Raw genomic sequence first — 25,104 nt, forward strand, 5'->3', positions numbered from 1 at the left:
AAACCAATTTTCTATGACTTGCATAGTTTGCCTACTGAAACAGTGGAAGCAAACACTAAATGTTTTATTACTAAGTTTATAAAATATCTACTTCCATTATCTTTATGCTAAAGTAGTATACAGTGACCTCTACAATCTTGTCCAAGTGTCTGCTCACTCTGGAGAACCTAGGCCAGTTCCTCCGCAAAGCTATCCCAATTATATTCAAAAAGCACATACATGGATGGGTGCTGATAGATCAGAGCTCAGCCTACCCATGCTCCAATCCTGTGCACACAAACCATCACCAAGTTTGGATGCTCACAGCCATACTGGCAAGACATTGTGCCTAGACCAAGAAATGCTGCTGAGCACCAGCTGGAAGCTGGTTAAACTTAACCTATTTGATTTTATAGCTGCAAGTATTTAAAAGGATTATTAAGCTTGCATTATCTATTTCTACACTTGACTAAATAATTAAAAAAAAAGGTAATCAGGCACAGTAATAAGTTTTCTACACATCCTGTGAAAAACATCTTAAAAACAGATCCCTTCAGATTTCTAATATTCTTTAAAAATACTAGCTTTCTACTACATTCACGGCAAAAAGTTTGTGGTTCTTTATTGGCCATAAAGTATTTTCCCTATTCTCAATTGACAAGTCAGCATATTCTACATACAATTTAGAAGAGTTACATGGAATTGTAGAACTTAGTTCAAACTAGACAAGTGTGAAATACTTTTTAAACATGCAATACATGTTTGCTCTTCACAGCTAATTTTCATGCAGTTTTTAGACAGCAGGATAACTATTTTCCACAGAAAAGTAGTAACCATCACATAAATTTGTTTCTGAAACTGGATAGAACACAGCTCAATACGCGTGGTATACCTGCTGATAACCTTGAATAATGACCTCCTGATCTTCAATTTCTTTTTGTATTTGTGCTAGCTTTTCTTCAGTGACAGGAATTGTTGCTGTATGATGAGTCCATCTCTTTTCTTGAGTCAGCTCTTCCATACTTCTCAACTTTCAGAAGGAAAAAGACACACAGTAAGAAAGCTCTGTTAACAATACGGAATTCTCTACAAGACTACACTTTTATAATATAAATAGGTCAATTGTTTCATTAAGATATGAAAGCTGACCCATGATCCATTGGAGTTTTACAGAAGCATTAGAAAACAGAAACAAACTATAAAAATTTTGGGAAAAGTTAAAATTTTACCCTCCCTCTTCTGTTCTTATGCATCTAGACAGGAGGGTATAGTGGAAGAACCCTGGGAATATGCCATATAGACAGAACACAACATTGAAAAATCCATCAAGAACTCCCCAATATGTCAACATATAGTACTTATCAGTGGTATCTGTTAATCTCTTATTGATTTTTTTTTAACCTAGAAGTGAGTTAAATCTTTTAAAAAAATGCTGCAGAGCTCTCAAAATATCTAAAGAATCTCAGGATAACTTAGTTTATCTCTGTAGAAAAAAAAGATCATGTCTTACAGGCAATAAACCCAGCAGTGGGTATACATTTACAAGCTAGCAGTGTGTGTAAATCTGGATTTTCTGCTCATTAACAACTCGTGTAAAATAATTTAAATTTAATTTTCAGAAGCACTATTTCTTCTGTTCTGTAGTAATGGAATACAAGAGGATAAAGTACCTTACTCTGAAGAACATAGTTTTCCTGACCCAGCCGAGAAAGCTCTTTTTCATGCTGTGTTTTCAATTCTCCTATCTTTGTCTCTATTTCTTTCTCTTTTTGTGAAACCGTGCTGGTTAGTTGTTGAATCAAATCACGAGCTGTATTCAGGTCCTCCTCTGCAACTTGTACTCGTTTTAGCAAATATAGTTCCCTATCACAACTTTTGATAGGAGAAAATAATAAATCCTAGTGAAGAGAAAAATTTAGGGGAACATTACACAAAGCTGATTGTTTACCAAAAATTCTGCTCACCGATTTTATTTAACTGGCTTGTCTGCTCTCAACAACCACATAAGGCACTTAAAAAGAAAAACAACCCACCAACATTCTAATAGCAAAACATCCTACATTTATTTTAATAAGCTACTTTCTCACTTCCAAATACGTATGAGGAAAACAAGCCAAAAAACCCAACAAGAAACAAACACCTCTCATATGAGAGCCACTACACAGCTGCCAGAAATACTCTCTTATGCATCTTACTTTCTGAAAAGCTGTAATGATTTAGGTATTCAATGATTATATTTTTATACAGTTTATAAGAAAGAAGGAAATTCCATCATGCTACTGCAAATTCAGTCATCTTGGAGAGGTCAGAAGATACTATTAGATATTCAATGTAATGAAAATTGAAAAAAACCCAAACAGTAGTACTATTTAACATTCATAACAATACTTTTAAGTAGAAGTTTTATTTAAAATTTTTCCCTTTTCTACCACAAAACAGTAATTTTTAGAAATTAATAAGCGTGCCAATTTTAAGAATATAGAACCACCCAAGTGATAGAATTATCCAAGCAACTGAAAAGCAGTATGATTATACTTAACATATTTTAAAGGCAAAAACTAGTTTTTGACTAAAGGAAAGTCTTTATTTGGTACTTCAGTATTTGCCAATCTTGTGTTAATTATTAAAAGTCTTGATAAAAAAGCCTTGCAAACCAAGTTGTACATACTATAACTAGGAGCATTAGATTATTACTTACATGCTGATATTGCCTGCAATAATCCACAGCCTGGTGTCCAAGATTATTAACAACTGATTGGCCAGGCATAACTCTGTTAATACTTCCCTTCAAAGTTGGTTCATTTGTTGCAGATCTTATTATCCTAGTAGCAAATAAGGCTTCTTCATTTAGGCAGAAAGTAAAATAGAACAAAATTAAATTCAGAATTTAATGTTCTTTCAAAAAAACAATCCACCCCTTAGGCATATATATTAAGTATTCTACAACTCAAATTTTGAATTAAATATCGAAACTTGAGAACAATGAGATATTACGGAAAACGTAGGCTTTTTAAAGTAAGGAACTGGTGTCAAGATAAAACAAAACCCAAGCTAACAACTGAAACAGTAGCTGGATAATAAATCCTTCATGGAACAAGGTTAACCTCAGTTCTCTGCTCAAGAAGTGGCCAGTTATCTAAGTATACAGAAACACAATATATTTCAAGTGATGGTGAAGATAAGACACAGCAATTTTCAAAATGAACTTTGGAGAGCAGACAGCATACAAAGACATGCAACATTTATTTATTTGTTGCATCAAATAGCAACTTGACCAGAAATTAAAAATCAGGGAGGTTCCACCTAGAGAGTAACCAACATGCATGGAACTATTCACATCTTAAGTCTTCTGAAATATAGATAGTAACTCTAACTGTCATTTAATTTCTACCCAGAGTGATTTAAGGTAAGAGCTCCTGATTAGAAATATTATACCTGAAAAGAAACAGGCAGTGATCATTGTCCAAATTTAATACTTCTCACATTTCTCACACTGCCCCTCACAAAGGTGCTCCCTTAGCACTGATGATCAAGGGCTGTTTGATTCAATGCCATTCTCTTCCTAGCTTTAGAGGCCCCTGCAGAATGCATCCTGGTGAGATTAACTTCTGAAGTCACCCAAAATCGCTATGGAGAATGGTTATAGCTTGAAAAGAAAGAATGTGTTTGAATGAGGCTAGTGGCCTCATTTTCTCAGGACTCGTTTTTCACTTCACCACCTCCATCTGACTCTACACCCTCCTCTTCTCCAGGAAGTGCCACACCAATGCACTAAGGAACTAAGGTCCCTTAGTTTGACAGCTGCCACTGAAGCACTCCCTAAAATGGGCAACAAAATCCTAAACTACTTTTCCCCAATACTACTTGCAGGGTTTCTAAAAGCATTACATGCTAGAAGTGCGCTAAAAGCTGCGCATATGTAGAATTATTTTCCCATGCCTCAGAGACAACAAACATTGTTTGCAAAGACACTACGATGAATGATCTCATTAAACTCTTCAGGCTTCACCCCAAACCAAAAAAATTCAGACCTTTACTTGTAACTCAGCTTTCACAGGACTGCATTGGCATTGCCCTTTCCTTAGTGTTACAAGAGACATGAACAGAAAGTATGTCTTTCTTTTTAGTGCTTTCTTTGTACTCTAGGAAAGCAAAGATAGAAGCTGAGAACAGAAATTCAGCATCACACACAGAACTTAGTGTGTCAGCAAATCTTTGCATTTACTGTAATGAAAAATGTAACCCATAGATACTTTCAAACACCAGCTTTTTCTACTGTTTTGGTCCTACTGATGAACAACAGATAAGCCTCAAACATAGTGGTCGTATATGAGAGTGGAAATGAAACAAGATTACATTGCAAAGCTTTATTTAAGAGTCTTTCTTCCAGCAACTTCCTTCTAATACAGAAAAAAATCAGTACTTAATTTTATTTGGGTTTAGATTTCTTCTACAACTTTTAATTTATTTTTTTTTTAATTTATTTTTTTTTTTAACATGAACCATGAACAGCAAAGCTCTCTGGCTCTTAAAACTCAAACTTTTTATGGTAGAATTACCTTTAGATCTTGTTCTATCTGCAGGACTTCTGGCTTTCACACTGGTATTTTTGGAAGTTTCTTTTGGCATTTTCTTCTCATTACCTGGAAAAGACTGTTTTGAGGGCGGACTGGGTTTCCCATACCCAGAACTTCTAACCACCCCATGAGGAACATATGAAGATTTCTTTTTATGTGAAGATGCTGGACTTCTGATATTCTGGTATAGCATTGGTTTAGTTGTCATTGATTCTGATCTTTCATTCTTCAAGGAACAAGACTGAAGAGCCTGTGATAGAACACATTTGTTTAAAACAAGTTTTAGATTCTCGTGTAATCTGAAGTAGCTTTCACTGCTCAAAGAACACAGACCCAGTTACCAGAATTACACAGATCTAAGACTTGCGACTGCAGGAAGCATTATTTTTAAGGAAATTAATAGTATGTAATTTTGCAGAATTTTACTACTTCAGAAGTATACCTCGTGCAAGTATTTTGTACCGCCTCCATTTAATTGTTGTAGCAAGCTGTATTACATTACAGATCTTTAGCTTACCAAAGCAGGTAGCTTGTGACTAAAGGTTAATCACAGTGAACACAGAAACCCAGCGATGAAGAGAGGAACAGTGGCAGGGAGAGGAACGCTAATGAACTGGATCATCAAAAATGGAGCACACAGCTTCTAAGACTAGCAATCGAGAAAGCTTAGCCTCTGGGCCCTAGTGGGAAATCCACCAGGATGAATTAGCCAACCAACCTCTCTCCCTGCAACGTCTTGCAGACAGGAGAGGTTATTGCCTAAAGGCATGTGGGACTCATTTAGGGGATGCAAAGAGAAGAGAATTTGGGGATGCAGGGAGAAGATTTGGGAATAGAATGTTTGAGAGGATTGTGAATGTGCAAAACTCACAGGATGTTCAGGGAAAGGACAAAAACTAGGTAAACGAAGAGATTACGGTAGATCAACTAGGAACAAGTGTGGGAAATAGAGGGAAAATAGTAAGAGTAAAGCAGTTGGTAACATGACCAGGTTGCTGGTCAGTACACTTGTCTAAGTGATCACAGCAGTCTCTCCTACATTCTCATTGAGCAGTATTTCTAGCTGTCCTCTCTGTAGGTATGGTCTCTGTTCTGAGCCTGTGTGCATTTATACGTGTCCCCATAATGGAAACATGTGCTCAGACTTGCTACTAGCTTGAGCTGGGGACACGGCACTGCAGCAGCCCTGCACATACTGGGCTGGGACAGGAAGAATCCTGTTGGTGCCAAAGTCCACTGGATTTGGCTACCTCTACCAATAGTAATGTATAACATGAGAGTATCAAGAAAAACAGCAACAGTCTCAATTTTTAAACATCAGAGCATAATCAAATGACAGGCAGTCTAAAAATATACAAAGTTTAAATGTATTTCTATATAATAAAAATCTGTTTGATATTACTTACTGGTTTAGTTTTGCTGCCTTGTGAAAGCAGGGAGTCTTGTACTACTTTTTCTCTTAGTACGTCAGGCTGTACTTCACTTGTCTCAATTTCTTTCTCAGTCACCCTCTGGAAGTTACTGTCATTCATAGCTGTCTGCAGAAAGACGCTCTCTTGTCTGTTAAATTTTTCAAGTAAGTTTGTCTCCCAAACTGCGTTATGCTGCTGCTCTTTAAAGGGTGAGTGGCTGATGAGGTCATTTGCTGTGCTGCCTACCAGTTTCACAGGACTACAAGAGAAAGAAATAAAGTCATATATAATAAGACTTTTGCCCTTTTCTATCAACTCAGGAAAAAGTGGGCCATTTTTCCTTTAGGTATTGGCTGTAAAGACTGCTTGAATTTGAAAGAGTCACTAGGCTTCTTTTAAGAACAACCTTGCAGATTTAGTTATACAGATTCACTCCCACTTTGTGGAACAAGAGCTATTTCCCAGCAATGACTTTTCATGGAGGTAGCAAACGTGGCCACAAGATGAACACCTTCAAGGATGCAATTGATGCTAATAAAAAAATGAATGGTACTTTCTGCTGGGTGCAGCTATCCAATAGGCTCCCAAAATTCATTTGCTGATTTTAACCTATTTCTGACAGTTCCAAGGCCTGTGTGTTCTTCTCCAGACACAACAGTTGGAGCAAACCAGAAGGAGGTATGAAGTGCAGGTTAAGAAGAATCATGAGAGTAAGCAGAATAAGAGGATTTGATCTTAGATTATAGAGGTTGGAGAGCTAGTATAGGTTATGGGCTGAAATCCATGTACAGCAGAGGGGAAAGAGCAGAAGACTGGGAAAGCAGAGATGCTAGCTGTTGAGAGTAAGAAACACTCCAAGTGATTTGGCAAACACTGCTGCTTATCACTCAAACAAAGTTTGGGAATCCCTAGGCTAAACCAATTAACCCTGTATATTCATTTTACAGTTCACTGCATATGCCATAATGCCAGTGCAAGACATAATGAAATTTCAGCATTTAATTAGGGAAAAAGATAGCTGAGTTTAGTAAGCTGTTTTTCATAAATAATTAATAGACTTAAGTTATTACAATTCTTAAAATGCATTATTAATATTATTAAATACCTTTCAGGCTCCACATCAGAATTTCTGATATTACATGAATGTCCTTTAATTGGTTTCATCAATTCTTCCACAGTAGGCAAATCTAATTAATTAAAATAAAAAAAAAATAATTAACACACCCCCCCCCCAACTTAGAAAATATTTTTGTAAAAAGCACATTTAAAAATGTTTCATTAATGGAGTATTAAAGATATTACTAGTTCACTCATTTTACATGCTTGTACAATACATGCCTTCCTTTGAGTTATTTACCTGATTCAGTAGTTGACAAGTTTTTGGAATAGATGTTATTATTTTGTGAAGCACTCTGCACTAAGCATTCTGAGACTGCCGTTGCAGAATCGTGCAGTTTTTGCTCATCAGTGTCCCCCAAAGACTGATCAATATGATGGTATGCTTGGTGTAACGCTTCAATGTCACTGGTGGTTTGTCCATAGGAAGTGCCTGTGAAAAATGCAGGCTCGTAAGAGACACTACAAGATTTTCTGGTTTGGGAAGCATCCCACTGCAGCTTTTGTTTCAGTTACTGGCTTGGTCTATTATGTGGTGAGAACAGTGATTTCAGTTATGAAAAAAATATTTTAAAATCTCATTTTTACTATAAAATAAACAATTGTCAAGTAATTTGTACATATTAAACAGTCTCATCTACAGTTTGCATGCCTCTCCCTCAATATTTTATCAGTACTCAGACTAACTGCCTATGTGACATAACTATTTTAATAGATGCCATCAGAGCCATACTCTGGATACACTTGCATACACTGCTGTAAAGTTTGATGTGACAACGTATTTCATAATTGTGTTCAATGCTGTCAAAGAAGAATTTTGACTATCATGAATAACCAAAGGAGATGGTATTTAAAAAACAAACTGCAGTGTCAAAAGCAACTTTACAATAAACAACTGTAAAAAGGTGTCTTTTTAGTAGAAACATTACTTTTTCCTGAAATAAGTCCTCTTTCTATCAAGATGTGTTACTGAAAGCCAAGGGCTTCATGGTCACTGATAACCTATGAACAAATGAAGACATCAGAGCCACCCATTCTACTAAAGTAAGATTTTGGGGTTTGAGTTTTGTTCTGTGCTTTGGCAGTTGTTTTTTTTAAAGCAACCCTTACCTGCTTCATTCATTTCAATCCCACTGACTTCTTCAGGCAGACAATGTTCACCTAAAGCTACATCTGATGTTTCAACAGCCTTCTGAAGTTCTGCAGTTGAATCTTGTGAATCAAGTAATACAACTAAAACCAAGAAAATAAATGTTAAAGAAAACACAATTCTCTTGTTTATACTCTGTATACATTAGAATTAGAAGTATACCAAATCTTATTATGCAAAAAATGCTAGAGATTATTTTAACGTCATTAATGATAAACTGTTTGACTGATTGTAAGCATCAAAATCTGAGTACTAACTAGATGTAGTAAAAAATTACATTGATGATCACTTTGAAGTGTTAACATGTAGATTAATTTTTAACCATTTCAGTCCAACAGACTTTCAGTAGATCACAATAAAAAAATCAGGTGAGAAAGAGCAAAATAGTAGAAATCAGGTAAGAAAGTTTCAAAAAGTTACATTTAGTATTCTCCTACTGATCAAAGTTTATGTTTTACCTTTAGCCAGCATGCCAGTGTTTCCTTCTTCCTAACAAAAAGAAAGAAACAAAATACTACTTTTTGAATTTCAGGAAAAAAAAAAAAAATCTGGATGGACTTTAAATTTGGTCCAAAACCTAAGAGAACAGTTCTTAGAAATAATAACTAAGCAGTTCTTGGTGCTCCAAGAATATGCACTTCTCACCTTAGGATGCCAAAAGGTCTTCAACATCCTGTACTCTATGAACCCTCTCACAAGTGACCAGGAACTAAATGCTACTCTGCATAAATGGAATAATATTTTTGCACCTCCCTAGTTTTCTTACACTGTAATTTTATAAAAGAAAATAATGTAGTAGTAAGTACATTATACTTCCATTCTATTTGTTCTTTACAAACATTTATTAAAAATATTAAAAATAAAAAGAATTTTTAATAAGCATTTATCTATTATAGATGAACATGTGATGCTCTATGGACTCCTTTCATAAAATATCAAATTAGAATATGTGGTCTAGCAATGCACCTGATGTGCTCCACATCAGAAGACCTGACTAAGCTCGTCGACAGTAATACCCCCCAAGCTCATATAGTGTAGATTTTGGGTCCTCTGTCCAGAACTACTTCCCTCAGTCTGTGCCACTTGTTGAGGTAGATGCCACCTTAATAGTTCCAAGAGATTAATCACTACCCATTCTGAGGCTCCAACTTGAGCTCATCATTTGTGCATGCCCATCTAGAGTTCTTAGTTCAAAGGAGTAGTAAGCAGGAAACCCTGTGAAGAACTTCAATAATCCTTTCAGTGATTTATCACAGGAAAGTGTATATCCTTACTAGAACAATATAGTCCCAGGACCACTATATTATCTTCCTTCAGATAGTACACATTATAGAAAGGTTTACTATATTTACAGTTACACATTGCAGAGTTTTTACAATTCATGCAAGTAATATAAACATTTGGTAAGTTATACCTGTTCTTGAGGACTTAAATCAACTCCTGACGCAACGTTTTGCTTCACCTGACTTCCCTCAGTTTTAAAAGCAGGATTAGTATGTGCTTCCTCCTCAAAATCTTCACTGTAGCTACCTGAAGAGTAAAATAAACATCAAATAGAATGAATATTCAAGGAAGATAAAGCAGTGAGGGAAAGCTATTTCCTTTTCCCCAGTCTCTCATCTCAGAACAGCTACTGCCACTATTACTCCTTTCACGAAGGCAACAGCAAGATTTCAAGACTGGGTGTGGTACTAAAACTACAGTTAAAGTCACACAGTATCTCCAAACTCAAATTAAGTTTGTCTTATGATCAGATATACTTTACCTCTGTCCCCTCAAGGCATACTTGAATTGATCCCTTTTATTCAACAATTCTCTCTCACTTAGGGGTGAAATGATGCAATTGCCCCCCTAATAGACAAAGTATACTGCACAAACACCTTGACAACTCCAGCAGTTTTTAGGCTCAGAACCTGTAATTCTGCTTTCTCTGACCTGCTTTGGTGGCCCAACAGCCACTCTCAAGAGTAAGCATCATTTAAAAACACAAGTGTGTCAGAGAATGAATTTTACAAGCAAGCCAAATGCTTTTCCTTCAGTTACCTAGATCCCTCCATAAATTCTGATTCCCTGTTGCTCGCTCTCCCACTCAGATCTTGTGGTTACAGGCTTCAGTGTCTGCATTATCTGTAACATTTAAATCTAGAAGCATTACAAAACACTGGTTTATAATGTGTTCTTTCTGTGTTTTGTCACCAATACAACTGACACAGAGTCTAAATCATATGCAAAAACTACTCTATGAAAAGTCACTATTTCAGCATTCTCTTTGATTTTGGATTATAAGTCTGATGAGTTGAAAATAGCTTTCTCATACTGACTTAAGACATACACAGTGCTTATGCTGTTTCTGCACATGTATTATCCACTATTTCATTTTCTATTTAATGAAATAGCAGTTTGACAAAGACTAAACCAATACACACACAACACACAGATTGGTCCTTCCAGGCATTCCATAGAAATTGTTTTCTTAAAAATCAGGAGTGTCAATTTCATAAAACTGACCATTACATTAGTAATTTCAACTAATTTACTAGGAAAAAGGCTATAAAATTGTTGCAGCATTTCTGCTACAACTATCATGATCTGTTGCAGTCTACAGAGCAATCAAGCTTTCAAGGAGAAAAGATTTTCTATGGTTAAGGTTCACAAATACAGAATCTTTATGTCTGGGCAATTCAGGTCTGACAACAGGACCTCTTAGAAGTTCAGCTAAATATATAAATTTGAAAATACAATCTATTGATTAAGTTATGGGAATACACCGTTTATCATATGCTAGCAATGAAGAGTGAAATAGAGACGACAAGTGAAAGAAATAAGCAAGGAGTGTAGCATAGAAATTTGGGGGAAAAAAAAAATCAGGTAAGAGTAATATTACAGATTACAGAGATTAAACTCAGGCATGAAAAGATGGTACAAAAGTACAGATAACAGTTAAGACACTTAAGTAACTAAAACATTAAGACATATTTCAACATCATTGTCATTTTTTCTTCATTTTTGATTGATAATTGGGTTTTTGGTTTTTGTGCTTTCTTTCCTTTGTCTTTTAGGTCACAAGAGATTAAAAATCCACTTATAAAAGGCAGAAAACCAAAAGCAAACCCCTAAAATCCTCTGTCTGAATACAGCTGCACGGTCATAATGCAAAGGCAGCCTAAAAGGCTGATGTAAGAACTAAAGATAAATGTAAATAATTAGTATGAAAATTACATTAGGTTTCAGATAAATAAAAGCTTTACCCACAACAGTCAGGGTGATATGGGAACAGAAGTCAATTGGTTTACACATTACTCAGAAGAAAAAAGTTTAGGGAGGATGCTGGACTGTCTTGTGAATCTGAAACCTAGAAAGAGTCAAGTTTTCTGACTAGCCCCAAAGGCAACACAGAGTATAGAACAAGTTACAAGACTGTACAAGTTTCTTCTTTCCAGATCATTAAATTACACCCCACTACAAACATGAAGATCCTACACTATTCTCTGACACCCTGCTGTGTCTTTTTCTGAAGACTCTGCATTTGAACTGGAGTACTAATCAACAGCTTTCATATCTGTTATTTTGTTTAATGAGGTTCTCACAATTTTTAGTGTACACACAGCAATTAAACAACAAAAAAGGTAGGAATTCTCAAATTAATGATTTCGAAAGATAGTATTACCATATTTCTCTTCATGTGCAGATTCCTCTTCTTTTTCAGTTTCTTCATTTCTGAGAAACAAAATGAAAATATAGCTCTCTTCTTGAACAGCAAATACATTTTTTTCCTAACTCAAAGCTTTGATACTTCTCACAATTAGCAATAAAATTAAAAACCTGAATTTGTCCATCATATCAAATCATAGGTAAGAAAGGTAGATGTCAGCAAATATTAAAATAAATATTGAAGTTTTTACAACTGTCTGTAGTTAAAATTCTCAATCCAACTCTTAAAAATCACTCCCTTCCTGCATTCCCGCCATCTACATTAGCTTCTCAAATAAATTTTTATCATCAGGTTTGCTTTCTGTTCTGATCTTCTCATTCCGCATTAATCAAAAAACATAAATCTCTCCTTTCTTTCCCCTTTGTCCTTACCTGAAACTCCAGAATTCTCATCCTCCAACTGTTTTCACATTGGAAGTTTCCTCTGCACTCAGCATTTTTCGTAACAGCAGCCTGAATTACCCCTTCATCCCTTTCTCACACATATGTTTGAATTTATTTTCATGTAACTGATTATAAATGGATTGCCCTAGCCTATGAAGATTTTGCATCTTTCCTCTAGATTCATTTGTAACATCATCTATAAGGGGACACAGAATCTTTCTTCATCTACTTCCTTGTTATTATCAGATGTTAATTCTTCATTTACTTACACCTTATACTTAAAAATGATAAATCAGCTTACTATTGAGCTGTGCACAAGACTGTATAGCTATGTCCACTCATCCCCAAGTCATGCTCTCACCTTACTCCTTTCTTTTATTTATTAAGCTGATTTCTGCCCTTCTGCCCTTGTCTTCAAAAAAAAAAAAAAAAAAAAAATCAAACCACAACAAACGGATTGAAATCATACTGGATGTTGTCCCACAAAATCTCAGTGGCCATACCCAAGTCACATATGCCCACTTATACAACTTTTCTTCCTTCTAAATTACCGTACAAATGGTGCTATTATGACAGAATCATTGGAATCCAGCTCTTTATTTAATCTTGAATAATCAATAGTAGAGGAAGCTTCTCGTTCAAGTTTGGCAAAGAAGATCTCTTTTTCTTCTTGCTCTTCCAAGGTATCCAATCCAACTCCCATGATACTTTGATTAGGCCCAGAAGCTAAAACTGAATCTAAATTTCAAAACAAACAACAAACTAACAGTGTCTGTGCTGTACATCCTCAAAGAATAGTCATAATACTTAACAACATCTATAGACAGACTCATAAATAAAATATTAACAGTTTGAAATAATCACACACTAGTACTAGGAGCCTTCAGTTCATGAGATGCAGCTGACAGAAGTGAAGAATTCAAACTTGCAATGAATTAAGGTAAACTGCTAATAATAGTAATTTATTTAGGTCTAGCTAACATTTATTTAGGTCTAGCTAATGAAATGGTTGTGCTCTCATTTCTCACCATTTGTCTCCAGGCTGTCTCTACTTAAGGAGACAGCAACCCCATTACTTTTCTGAAGCTGCATCTTTTCCACGTGCATATTCTCATCATTTTCTCCCATAGGTTGTGAAGTGTTCTGTATCTTGACAAAGCTTCCATTGGCTCCAAACATTTCTAGGAAAAAAGTTGAATATTCTTGACTATCATCTAAAAGCTACTTGTATAACACTTCAGTCTTTTAGTCATCTTCCAGACCCACCAATTTTAATCTCATGTTGCAACTGCAAAGATAGTCTCACAAATCATAGTCATCTTACTTCCATTTCTGAGATATGTAAATCTTGTTTAATTAGAGTTAACTAGGCTATTATATACATTGTTCTCCTAGCCTTCATATTTGCACACTAACCTAAAGTTCAGCATGGGGCAAATATAACAACTGTAAAAATTAACTTACTGTAGTGTTACTCATGGAAGACAATCACACACACAAACCCGATACTGAAATTAACATTTCTCTGTTAAAAGCCTGTTCATTTGGTTTGATCTACAGAGAAAGCACCACAGATTTTTGGAAATTGTAGCTGTTATCAGGTACATTTTGTTTGTTGAAAATTAAATGCAAATGAAAATCTGCTGCAAATTAAAGGAAAAAAAATAGTAACCAAAGTTACTGATGCACACCCAGTTCTTCCATTCTGTATGTTTATGCAACTACAACATGCAGTTTCTCTCCTTACTGTAATTTCATTGTTGTGAGGGTTCAGCATCACCTGACCAACTTGATGTATGAATTCTGCCCTCAGACAGAACACTGCCTTATGTACTTCCTTACAGAAAACGAAAAGCCAAATATTGCAGTACATTACTAGTTAAAAAGCAGTACCAAGTCCCTTCTGCCTGCCCCTAACACACACACACTTACACTTTAGAGGTTCTCTTAGGAGAAGGGATAGGAGAAAAGCTACTTCTAGCCAATGACATGAAACGATTTAATAGTTCTCACAGAAGGGAGCAAAAACCATGTCTGTCTTTTCCAACATGAATCTCGAGTTGGTAAAACAAACTCAGAATTTTTGTTCTGTCTGGCCAAATGATCTTTAGACTGTAGCCATGTCCCTGTACTGAATGTACCAGGAGGTGAAGACACTGACAACAGCTCATTTCCTGCTGGCAGGAGACGTGTATATCAATAACCCTTCATATCAAAAACACTAAAGCTGTCTTCAACATTCTGATCAAGTGCTTCAACTCTGGGCTGCTACTGTGTTCTCTGCAGAGGTCCAACCTTTTAAGAAATGCCATACTTGCCTATATCATGACAATGGAGAAACTTCTCCCTTCAGTACTGAAAATGTACCCAGGGTGGAAGCAAGGGTGGGGCAATAAGTCTGAATACCTTTTCCTTCAATACTGGGCAGCCCTTAGGACGTGCGTTCTGACTATAAGGGCCTCCCTATTCTGAAGTAGAATAGTTTGTTTCCTTTATTTCAATGACAAATTGCAAGTTTTATTAGAAAGCTAAGTGCATAAGATTCTACATCTTGGGAATGACTTCCACATTCCCGTATCTAACTCCACCGCTGTTTTCGATACAGAGCTCTGACTGACTTACCTTGCATGCAACAAGTAAATGTCAGACATTGACTAAAGGTCAAACTCCACTTGTATACAAAGTTAATGCCTAAATAAATACATTCTGCTACTACACTGAAAAGCATAAAATGCATTGAAAAGCATAACAAGATCAAAGTGCTGAACAGAATTGAAACAGTCCGTTTCTCTGGTAGCTAAATGAAGTAATTTAAAGTAATTTACCCAGATGGCGCTCTATTCTAGTTATCAAGACAGCAAACGGGAGTCTACAGCCAGACAGCAAGTTTTTTGAGAGTTTTTAGAATACCCATAATCTCACCAGACCTCAAACACCCTATTTTTTCAATGAGAATGTTAGCAGAATCAAAAATATAAATTGTCCCTGTCCTCCTGTATAAGATTTACAAGAAAGAATATGGGAATATACTTCAGTAAAAAGACAAGAATTTAACAGAATTTTAGAGAAAAACGTTTCCCTGAGTTTTTTTACTTAAATTATCTCAAACTCAGTGAACTTTCTGAACAGACCTACACTGAGCTTAAAGGTTCCATGGGATTTATGTCAGCTAATATTCTTTAAGTATTTTGCCAGTTCAAGTCAGACCAGAGCTTTTTTTAAAAAGCACCTCCCATAACAATTTGAAAATCAAATACTGTTTTGCAGCCATCGAGTTTTGCAACTCAGCCACTCCCAATTCCCAGACACAGTCCAGATTACAGAGGATACTACTGTTGCTAATGAAGGCAAGAATGTCTTTTTTTACTCACCCTACACAATCTGAATCCTGAGAAACCTATCAAACTTGGAAAAAATATCAACTTGGATGGATTTCAGTCTCTTTTCACTGTGTTTTTTGGCTCTTTGCACAGTCCTACTGATTTCTATGGGGCTTGCAAGAGTGATTGGGGGGGGGGGGGCATTTGTTACTTTTCATAAAAACTTCTTGGAACAGCAGCATTCTTAAATTCCAAATATTTCACTACCCACATCTTCATATGCAGTATTCTGTAAGGCTAATGATATACAGTATTTTTTTTAAAAGTCTTGACACTTTAAATTAATTAAAATAAGAACCTGAGTTTCACTTAGAAAAATATTTCTAACCACCACACTTGCAGAGAAAAGTCTAAAACATAAATACAAAGGACTCAAACGTTGAGTCCTCAAACAATGATAAACATCTATTTAAAAAGTAACTTCTTTTCTCCTTAATCTGACCAGGACTGTCAGAACTGAGCCACTTTACCTTTTTAATATTACATAAAATACAGATTTGTTACCCTCAGAATTGTCTGGACTGTCAGAAGTGAGGCTTCCTTCTTCTTTGTTTAAGGATGAATCTTTCTTGTCCTTATGAAATTTTTCCAACATTTTGAATTTAGACAAAGCCTTGCTGCGAGATACACTGGAAGAGGGTTTAGGGGGAACTACTTTTAAGTGTAGAGAAACATTTATAAGTTTTTATACATAATGGACAGGGAATAAAGAGAAAGATAAGATGTGAGAAATCAAATTGACACTTCTGAAAAAGTAATGCAGTTCAATTTCTTGTATATTGAATAATCTACCATTTTCTAGCTGTAACTAAAAATTAAAATTAATACTTATAACCTCTGAGAACAAAACCCCTTTTTAAAAATAAAAAGAGGGGAAAAAGACAAATTCCTTCTTGCTCCACATATACATACACATATGTATTCAAATACATTGTTCTAGGAGCTCAATATATTACCTGAAAACAAAGAAAACTAGTAAAACTACTTCAACAATCAAAGAAGTTTTGTACTACAAGATTTGAAAGCAAGCATCTAGATCGGTTCAGAGAAAATTGGAAAAACATAAGGACATGAAAGTGAATTACTATTGTCTTTATCACTGTCAGGTACACAAACTGCAAGTTGTTTGCTCAAACCCGTGTGAGGACTTGCTTAGCAGCAAATACAACCAAACACCTTCCATTCACATTAGTAGAAGTAAGTTTTAAATAACAGTAGCCATGCTGAAAACTGTGCTCTCTCATGATACTTAGATAGTAGCCACACTACACACTTTATATACCTTAGGCAAGACAGATGCACTTTTCCTTGTTCAAATTGTCAGGGTGGAGGGGGCTTCTAAATTGGCTAATTCAGACAAAACTCTTAGTTACAGGTCTTTACCCTGACACAAGAGAGAGCAAAGGTAGTCTAGGGGATCAGCCCAAATACTTCTGCTATCTAGAAACAGGACTATGTGGATATGTGACCAGAAGCTAACACGTCAGAAACACCCAAGATCACTAGAGGAAGTTGACGAGCATATGGCAAGTGCAGTGCAAAAAGAGAAGCGGTATGAAATCCATTCTGATACAATGCATGGGTCCTTTATTCCTTCAACTGATGTCCACTATTAAGGCATCACTTCTCTAGATTTATATTCTTCCACATTTACTGAGAAATGGAAAGTGTTGACAGCATGCCTTCCATTATAAATAATGCAAACAGCTGATGCCTTTTAAAACAGTAATTTGAAGTAATTCCCAAAGTGGTCCTGTTGCTCATATTTCAAATATTAAGTCTAATCAAGAAAGAGATTCAGTTTTACTGTTTGTCTCCCAGACCGAGATGCTTTATAGCTATTCTATGCAAATGAGGCTTATGAAAACAGGGCAGCATATACACTCTAGAAAGCTAACACAAGGAAATGTTCTATAGGCTACACAGTGATCACTGATATGATCTAAAGACCAAGTGCCAAATATTTCTTTGCCATGGTTCTCCAAAATATTATTGATCTGCTTGACTTTAACACCAAAGCCACATTTAAACTAGTACATATAAATTAATTGCTATTGCCATTTACACAAAAGTATTTCATAGGTCAAATTTTATAACTCTTACTTATTCATTGGAGTTTCTCTTCAGATAGCATAAAAAGTGACTTCATATAAAAGGCTGAATCTGAAGTTACACTGACTAAAATAATCCTGCAGATTAAACAATTTAACTTGTCGTTATTATACCAACTGTACTGTTTCCTTTCCAGAGGTAGCATGCAAAGAGCAGTCAACTAGTCATCAAAGGGAAAAGAATCACATCAATAGAAAAATCAGTAGAATACTTATCTGACTGCAGTCTTTGAAATTAAACAACATATAATACATAATATTATATGTAATAATATTTCTTGAATATAAAATATGAAGATTTTTTTTTTAGATTTTCAAAGATATTCCCCACCAGGTTACATTCAAATACTGTCTGTCCTACTACATCACTATAGGTAGTGATGTATGATGTAATGACAATTGAGCAAAAGCTCACAGTTATTAGTTTCTTCTTGAAATGACAAATGAAGTAAGTGGCAGCTTGCTTTCAGTGATAACACTATGGTCAAATGGACAATTTGCAAAGGATTTTCTACAGGAAATGCACTGGTAATACAAGGCTGATATTGAATAAATATAACAAAACGTATTTAATCAAATACCAGGCTGGCAATCTGAATGGGGACTCTTTTGTTCACTGTTTTCCACTATTTCAGCATGGGTTTCCATCAGTTTCTTCGCTTTTCTCAGTTTAACAAATCTTGTTTGAAAATCTTGAAAAGTAAGACAAAGCAAGAACAGACAGGCAAGCAAGACAGGACAGGAATTCTTATTATCCAATTTCTTTTTATCATTTAAACGACAAAAGCAAGTAGAAAGGACATTAGTTAGAGGTAGGTCTTTAACCTGTCAAATATGAAAGGCAGTATCTTGAATCATAATTTGCACATTTCAATTTAAAGCTGAAGAACAAAGAGTTCAAACGTGCCTGGAAGAACAAGTTGTGTTATTTTAAAATGTACTTTATACTTCTCAGCCAAAAGAACAGAAATAGTCTATGCTGTTTACCATAAATCTACAAAATCCAGTGAAAACAGGCTATTAGTTTAAATCTCTACCTACTTCCTGGCACTTCTGTAACAAGATGCCTTGGAAAAAACAATCAGACAACAAATAAATGTATAGCATATATTGAGTCTTTTAGTCATCTCTCTTTGTGTCTTTAAAGAAAGCATGATATAGATACCAAAGTAACTCAAAACGAAAACCTCAAACTAGAAACAATTCATCAGCTTGGTGCTTTACTTGAGCAAATTAGCCTGGCTGTTAATATAACAATATCTCTATACAGCACCACCCAAACACATCAACTCATACATATGGAGCACGTATTTCTACTGCAGTGTTGCACTGTGGGTGGGTGTACTTTACATAAGTTTGATTAATGATGACAAAACACTTTAAAAATAATAATTCTATTATCTGACAGCCTGCTAATAAAGTCCTATCTGTAAACAACATGGCTAGAAGAATACACAAGGATCTCCAAAAAATTTCAAAGCATGCCAATATTATGCTTCTCAAATTAAATTAATCTTATTTCCATATATGTTACCATCACAGCAATATTATTTTTTTTCCACAAGACAATTATTCTACAAAAAGCTATAAATCCGAATCATCACCTTCTCAGTCATCCTGTGCAGTAACTTATACTGCAATACTGCTGTGCTTTCATCCATTATTAAGACATCTGAGCAACATACTGCACAACATACACCTGCTGAAGAATATTAGATCTGACAAAATTGTATTTGATGAAGTACTTGGAAGCATGCAAGAGAGACACACAGAGGAAAAAAGGAGCAGTTCTAGAAGCCTATCCACACTGAATTCCTTAGTCTCACCTGACCTGTCATTTTAAAAACACTGCAGGTATATCCACATGAACTAAAATCATAGCATAGTTTGTAGCGTGTACATCCATGTATAAATCCTTTATGGCTGGGATTCATTATTCGCCATTATAGCTACATAAAAATTGTCTACTTTTGCAACTGTAGAGGAAAACTCGATATATACTGCGAATAGCTCTCTTTTGACTCTAATTGCCCTACAACTAGACTGCAGTTAGAATGGCATTCATCATAGTATAGATTGCTTCTGTGCTACACAGCTCCTAATCTATCACAGTATATGTTAATACAACTGCTACCATTTGCAAGTGTCCAGTGTGATATAGTCTTGTCCAGTGTGATATAGTCTTTTCCTCGTGGGATGATACACCCAAAAGCTCTGCTTCCTGCCACAGAGCTATCCTCTTCTTGCCAAGATAGAACCTAGAAAACTCTCCAGTAAAAACGTAAAGGCCTCTCTATTTGGTAGTATTAAAGTACTAGGTGGGATATGGCTTACTGCATATGTCTCACAAGTGTGGAATTCTACGCAGAGTGATGGTGACCCAGGTGTAGACGAAATGAAACTAATAATCAGGCTGGCAAAAATGGTGCTTGGGGAAGAATTCAGTGCCCAGATCTAATATATTTGCCCCAAGTTCTTGTATTCTTAGTTTTATTATCTCCAACTGCCAAGACATGTTGAACCCTTGATTCAGAAAGCATTACGCATGGATTACTTCCAACTCCCTCTGAAAAAATCCAGTCCTTCATCTCTACAGAGACCTGGACAGGCTAGAGCGATGGGCTGAGGCCAACTGGAGGAGTTTCAATGAGGCCAAATGCCAGGGGCTGCCCTTGGGCCACAACAACCCCCAGCAGCGCTACAGGCTTGGGGAGGAGTGGCTGGAGAGCTGCCAGTCAGAGAGGGACCTGGGGGTGTTGATTGACAGCCGGCTGAACAGGAGCCAGCAGTGTGCCCAGGGGGCCAAGAAGGCCAACGGCATCCTGGCTTGTGTCAGCAATAGCGTGGCCAGCAGGGACAGGGAAGGGATCTGAGCCCTGTGCTCGGCACTGGTGAGGCCGCCCCTCGATTCCTGTGTTCAGTTTTGGGCCCCTCACTCCAAAAAGGACATTGAATGACTCGAGCGTGTCCAGAGAAGGGCAACGAAGCTGGTGCAGGGTCTGGAGCACAGGTCGTACGAGGAGCAGCTGAGGGAACTGGGGGTGTTTAGTCTGGAGAAGAGGAGGCTGAGGGGAGACCTCATCGCCCTCTACAGCTCCCTGAAAGGAGGGTGCAGAGAGCTGGGGATGAGTCTCTTTAATCAAGTAACAAGTGATAGGATAAGAGGGAATGCCCCAAATTGCACCAGGGAAGGTTTAGACCGGGTATTAGGAAACATTTATTCACAGAATGGGTTGTTAGGTGTTGGAATGTGCTTCCCAGGGAAGTGGTGGAGTCCCCATCCCTGGAGGTGTTTAAGAGTTGGGTTGACATAGCGCTGAGGGATATGGTCTGGTTGGAAACTGTTGGTGTTAGGTCAATGGTTGGACTAGGTGATCTTCAAGGTCTTTTCCAATCTAGATTATTCTGTGATTCACCAAGAGTATGAATATGAACAGGTTAGCTTCCTTTGCAAGTAAATGGATTCTGTACTGGCATAACTGGGTAGGTTCACCTTCTGAATGTTTTCCTTTTAAAGGAGAAAACATTTTTACGAGAGACCTTAAAAAGTTTACCAGAACTCTCTTTTTATGTCAATAAACTGCAGGTCAAGCATGTTTCAGTTCTAATTGGTTTACCTCAGTTAAACCACACAGACAATAAGATATTCTTAATTTAAAAAATAGAAGTGGTGGAATTGGCTTGGATGGGAACAACCTGATATAACCACATTTTTTCTGATTCTGCTTTGCATTGTACTTAACTCATACAAGCACTGTTCTCTAAAACTTGTAATCAATCTGACTTTTAAGTACCTATTCCGTAGGTTTTGGTTTAAGTAGCATGAGAAGCATCAAAGTGCTTTATGGCTTGCCTCAAGCATCTCAGAAAAAACATGGAAGAATGCTGAGCTTATAAAGTCACCTGAAAATTTTCTCTGATAGTATGTAGAAAAATGAGGTCATGCTAACTGCTTAATTCACACACTTTGCCCAGCAAGAACAGTCTGTCCTTCCATTTTCTGAAAAGCTGTAAGTAAATCATATATCTCATAACTACTTGATAGGAACTCTCTCATATCCATCTGAGTTTTCCAGCAACATCTTAACAGACCAGAGACAGATAAGCACTTCAGACCACTCCTATTAGTGTTATGCCTAATGGCATAACTGCTGCCTAAGATTTGACTCCCAACTATGACAACACTGACAGGATAGAGCTATGCTTAAAATCACAGAGTACTGGCAGTATCTTAAGCCTGTAATATGAAAAACTGATTTCTGGAACTTTCCGTAAAGCTCCAGTTGTAAGTTATACAAATCATGCAAGTAAGAAGTCACCAATTCCTACAAGAACAAGAAGCAATCACTCTGCAGAAACTAACTACTTGTAGGCTTTACTATCCAATAAGAAAACAATGGAGAAACGGAAAACTAGAGGTGGAAAGCTTGCAAGCAATAATATATTTTTAAACAGAACTATGTGACCAAACAAATACTGAACTAGCAATCATGTCATCACAGCCCTTTTGCCCTTGAGCCATGGTTCTTGGCAAAGGAAATGTTGAGAATGCTGACAGACATACATCTTTGAATCAGCTGCTGTCGAAAAGTTTTTCTGTGCTTCCCCAACCTATTAAAAATGTTGCAAATAGCACAAGATTATACATATTGGTCCTTTTCCTCTCCAGTTTTGAAAACAGAAATCTATAAAAATTCAGTATAAGAGAAGAGGTCAGTTACAAAACACACCTACAAAGACTTCAGCAGAATTCATTAAGTTACATCTTCTAATTATCTTACTATTGATAATATGTTTACTCTTTACAAGTTTTAATAACTTGAAAGCTACAGAAAAAACAGCTTGAATACGTTCCTTAAAAAAAATACAATTACATTTCGGTTTTATATTTTACAAATTTGTATTGTAATGTTTTAAAGCACTTGAGAGGCATCAACTTAACCTCAAACCAGGCCTATACGAAGTATGAGAAAGAACTAGCCTGACCCCCTGTGGCTAAAAAATTGCAAAACTAAATTATTTACCACCATCATCCAAATCTTCCTCAGATATCCACCATGGCACTGAATCCTTTTTCTTCGTTTCTTTCTTCCTGGGTTGTCCCAATGTTTCAAGAATGCTGGATTTCTTGTTTGAATTTCCAAGTGAATCATCTGAAAGAGACTGAGTCGATTGCATTCAAGATTAAAGACAGCTTTTACATTTTCGTATTGTTTAACTGTCTTTCAGCCACTCTTTTCTGAATTTCTGACTTCAGATGCCTCTCTTTACTCCCCACTGTCTGGCTTTTTTGTATATGCATGACAAAGTTGAGTAAGAAACAATAACTATATTCATGTGGTATAATACTGCATATTATAATAACCCCAGTGCAATTTGGATATGTTAAAAATTAAATGCTTAGTAAAGTATATGTTCGAATGAACAACATAATCAGCATTTTTTTCAATTAGTTACAACATATAAGAAACAAAATTCTGACTACATCCATGAAGATAATGAAGCAGAGCAAAAACATTTCTGCCTTGGCCTTACATTATTCATATTTGGAAAAAAAAAAAAAAGTTTCACAAGCAACATTCTAGCTGCCAGCAAATCAGATTTCAGAAATTAATTTTATACTTTGTGTTGATGGAAATTAATAAAAATGCCAGAGCCATTCCTACCAACTTTGTGTTTTAAGCTTTCATATGTGGCCAACTGGAGGAGTTTCAATGAGGCCAAATGCCGGGGGCTGCACTTGGGCCACAACAACCCCCAGCAGCGCTACAGGCTTGGGGAGGAGTGGCTGGAGAGCTGCCAGTCAGAGAGGGACCTGGGGTGTTGATTGATAGCCGGCTGAACAGGAGCCAGCAGTGTGCCCAGGAGGCCAAGAAGGCCAACGGCATCCTGGCTTGTGTCAGCAATAGCGTGGCCAGCAGGGACAGGGAAGGGATCTGAGCCCTGTGCTCGGCACTGGTGAGGCCGCCCCTCGATTCCTGTGTTCAGTTTTGGGCCCCTCACTCCAAAAAGGACATTGAATGACTCGAGCGTGTCCAGAGAAGGGCAACGAAGCTGGTGCAGGGTCTGGAGCACAGGTCGTATGAGGAGCGGCTGAGGGAACTGGGGGTGTTTAGTCTGGAGAAGAGGAGGCTGAGGGGAGACCTCATCACCCTCTACAGCTCCCTGAAAGGAGGTTGCAGAGAGCTGGGGATGAGTCTCTTTAACCAGGTAACAAGTGATAGGACAAGAGGGAATGGCACCAAATTGCACCAGGGAAGGTTTAGACTAAATATTAGGAAGTAATTCTTTACAGAAGGGGTTGTTAGGCGTTGGAATGGGCTGCCCAGGGCAGTGGTGGAGTCCCCATCCCTGGAGGTGTTTAAGAATAGGGTTGACATAGCGCTGAGGGATATGGTGTAGTTGGGAACTGTCAGTGTTAGGTTAATGGTTGGACTAGGTGATCTTCAAGGTCTTTTCCAACCTAGACGATTCTGTGATTTTGTGTTAGCCATCCATGCCGTTCTTTACTGACAACTTAAATCAATGGAAAAAAAAAAAAAGGTCCGAGTATGAACGGCCTATGAATTTAAGTTACTGAAGAGTAACAAAAAGGGAAAGACCTACAGACACTTCATTAAGACAACAGCACTTTTTTGATGCGATGCAGCTTTTTTTAAACACAAAACAACCCTAATCTCTGCTCTTTTCCTTTAATAAAGCTCTTTGTGGCTTACAGCAGCCACAATCAGCTGTCCAGACACTGAACAAGGAAATATATTCATTAAGCGAGCGCACTGCCACCTTACATGCTATGTATTCTTTGTGCTTAAACTTTGTAAACATGGTGTTAAGAGGAGTAGCATACTTTTGATTTTTATCTATCTTTTTAGCCATAATTGTTGAAACCTGTTGTCCTAAAGTGTCTTAAAGAACACAGTGAATTGAGTTAGCAAAAGTCATTAACCATAAGAAACATTCACATATGAAATGCATCACAGAGGAAAATTTCAAAAGCTTCACTTTTGTAATAGTCACAAATAAGAAAATGTGATACAGAATAGTAGAGGCAACAGGACTGTGGGTACTTAATATGTAAAACACAAGAGAATGTTTTATTAAAAAAAACCTCTGCTGTCCCCTGCCTGATTCCTGCTGCATAAAAGCACTACATGAAAACCTACCTTTACTATATATCTAACGCCTCAATTCATATGGGCCTAACAAGAACATCCCTAAATCAAATGCCCATTATCCAAAACTACCATTTAAGAAAAAAAAAAAAAGAAAATAATATTCTTATGA

The 25,104-nt window shown here is 36.7% G+C and overlaps 1 protein-coding gene across 7 annotated transcripts in view; it reads right to left on the minus strand.

Annotated features, from left to right (window-relative positions):
* The window catches only part of CEP162 (centrosomal protein 162), a 51,984-nt gene that overhangs the window by 21,115 nt on the left and 5,765 nt on the right, over nucleotides 1–25,104 (minus strand). For 5 of the 7 annotated variants that reach the window (XM_074895974.1, XM_074895975.1, XM_074895976.1 and 2 more), the window contains 16 exons: nucleotides 22,845–22,983; nucleotides 18,402–18,512; nucleotides 16,214–16,363; nucleotides 13,358–13,510; nucleotides 12,881–13,067; nucleotides 11,902–11,951; nucleotides 9,649–9,764; nucleotides 8,693–8,723; nucleotides 8,195–8,317; nucleotides 7,326–7,517; nucleotides 7,074–7,155; nucleotides 5,963–6,227; nucleotides 4,539–4,806; nucleotides 2,678–2,820; nucleotides 1,650–1,877; nucleotides 872–1,009 (listed from right to left, as the gene is read on the minus strand). In XM_074895974.1, the coding sequence (XP_074752075.1) occupies nucleotides 872–1,009; nucleotides 1,650–1,877; nucleotides 2,678–2,820; nucleotides 4,539–4,806; nucleotides 5,963–6,227; nucleotides 7,074–7,155; nucleotides 7,326–7,517; nucleotides 8,195–8,317; nucleotides 8,693–8,723; nucleotides 9,649–9,764; nucleotides 11,902–11,951; nucleotides 12,881–13,067; nucleotides 13,358–13,510; nucleotides 16,214–16,363; nucleotides 18,402–18,512; nucleotides 22,845–22,983 (2,376 nt within the window). The remainder of the gene's footprint in view (nucleotides 1–871; nucleotides 1,010–1,649; nucleotides 1,878–2,677; nucleotides 2,821–4,538; nucleotides 4,807–5,962; nucleotides 6,228–7,073; nucleotides 7,156–7,325; nucleotides 7,518–8,194; nucleotides 8,318–8,692; nucleotides 8,724–9,648; nucleotides 9,765–11,901; nucleotides 11,952–12,880; nucleotides 13,068–13,357; nucleotides 13,511–16,213; nucleotides 16,364–18,401; nucleotides 18,513–22,844; nucleotides 22,984–25,104) is intronic. The other 2 variants (XM_074895977.1, XM_074895979.1) reach the window with 2 other exon arrangements.

The sequence above is a fragment of the Athene noctua genome, chromosome 1 (genome assembly GCF_965140245.1).
Source record: "Athene noctua chromosome 1, bAthNoc1.hap1.1, whole genome shotgun sequence".
NCBI classification, from domain to species: Eukaryota; Metazoa; Chordata; class Aves; order Strigiformes; family Strigidae; genus Athene; species Athene noctua.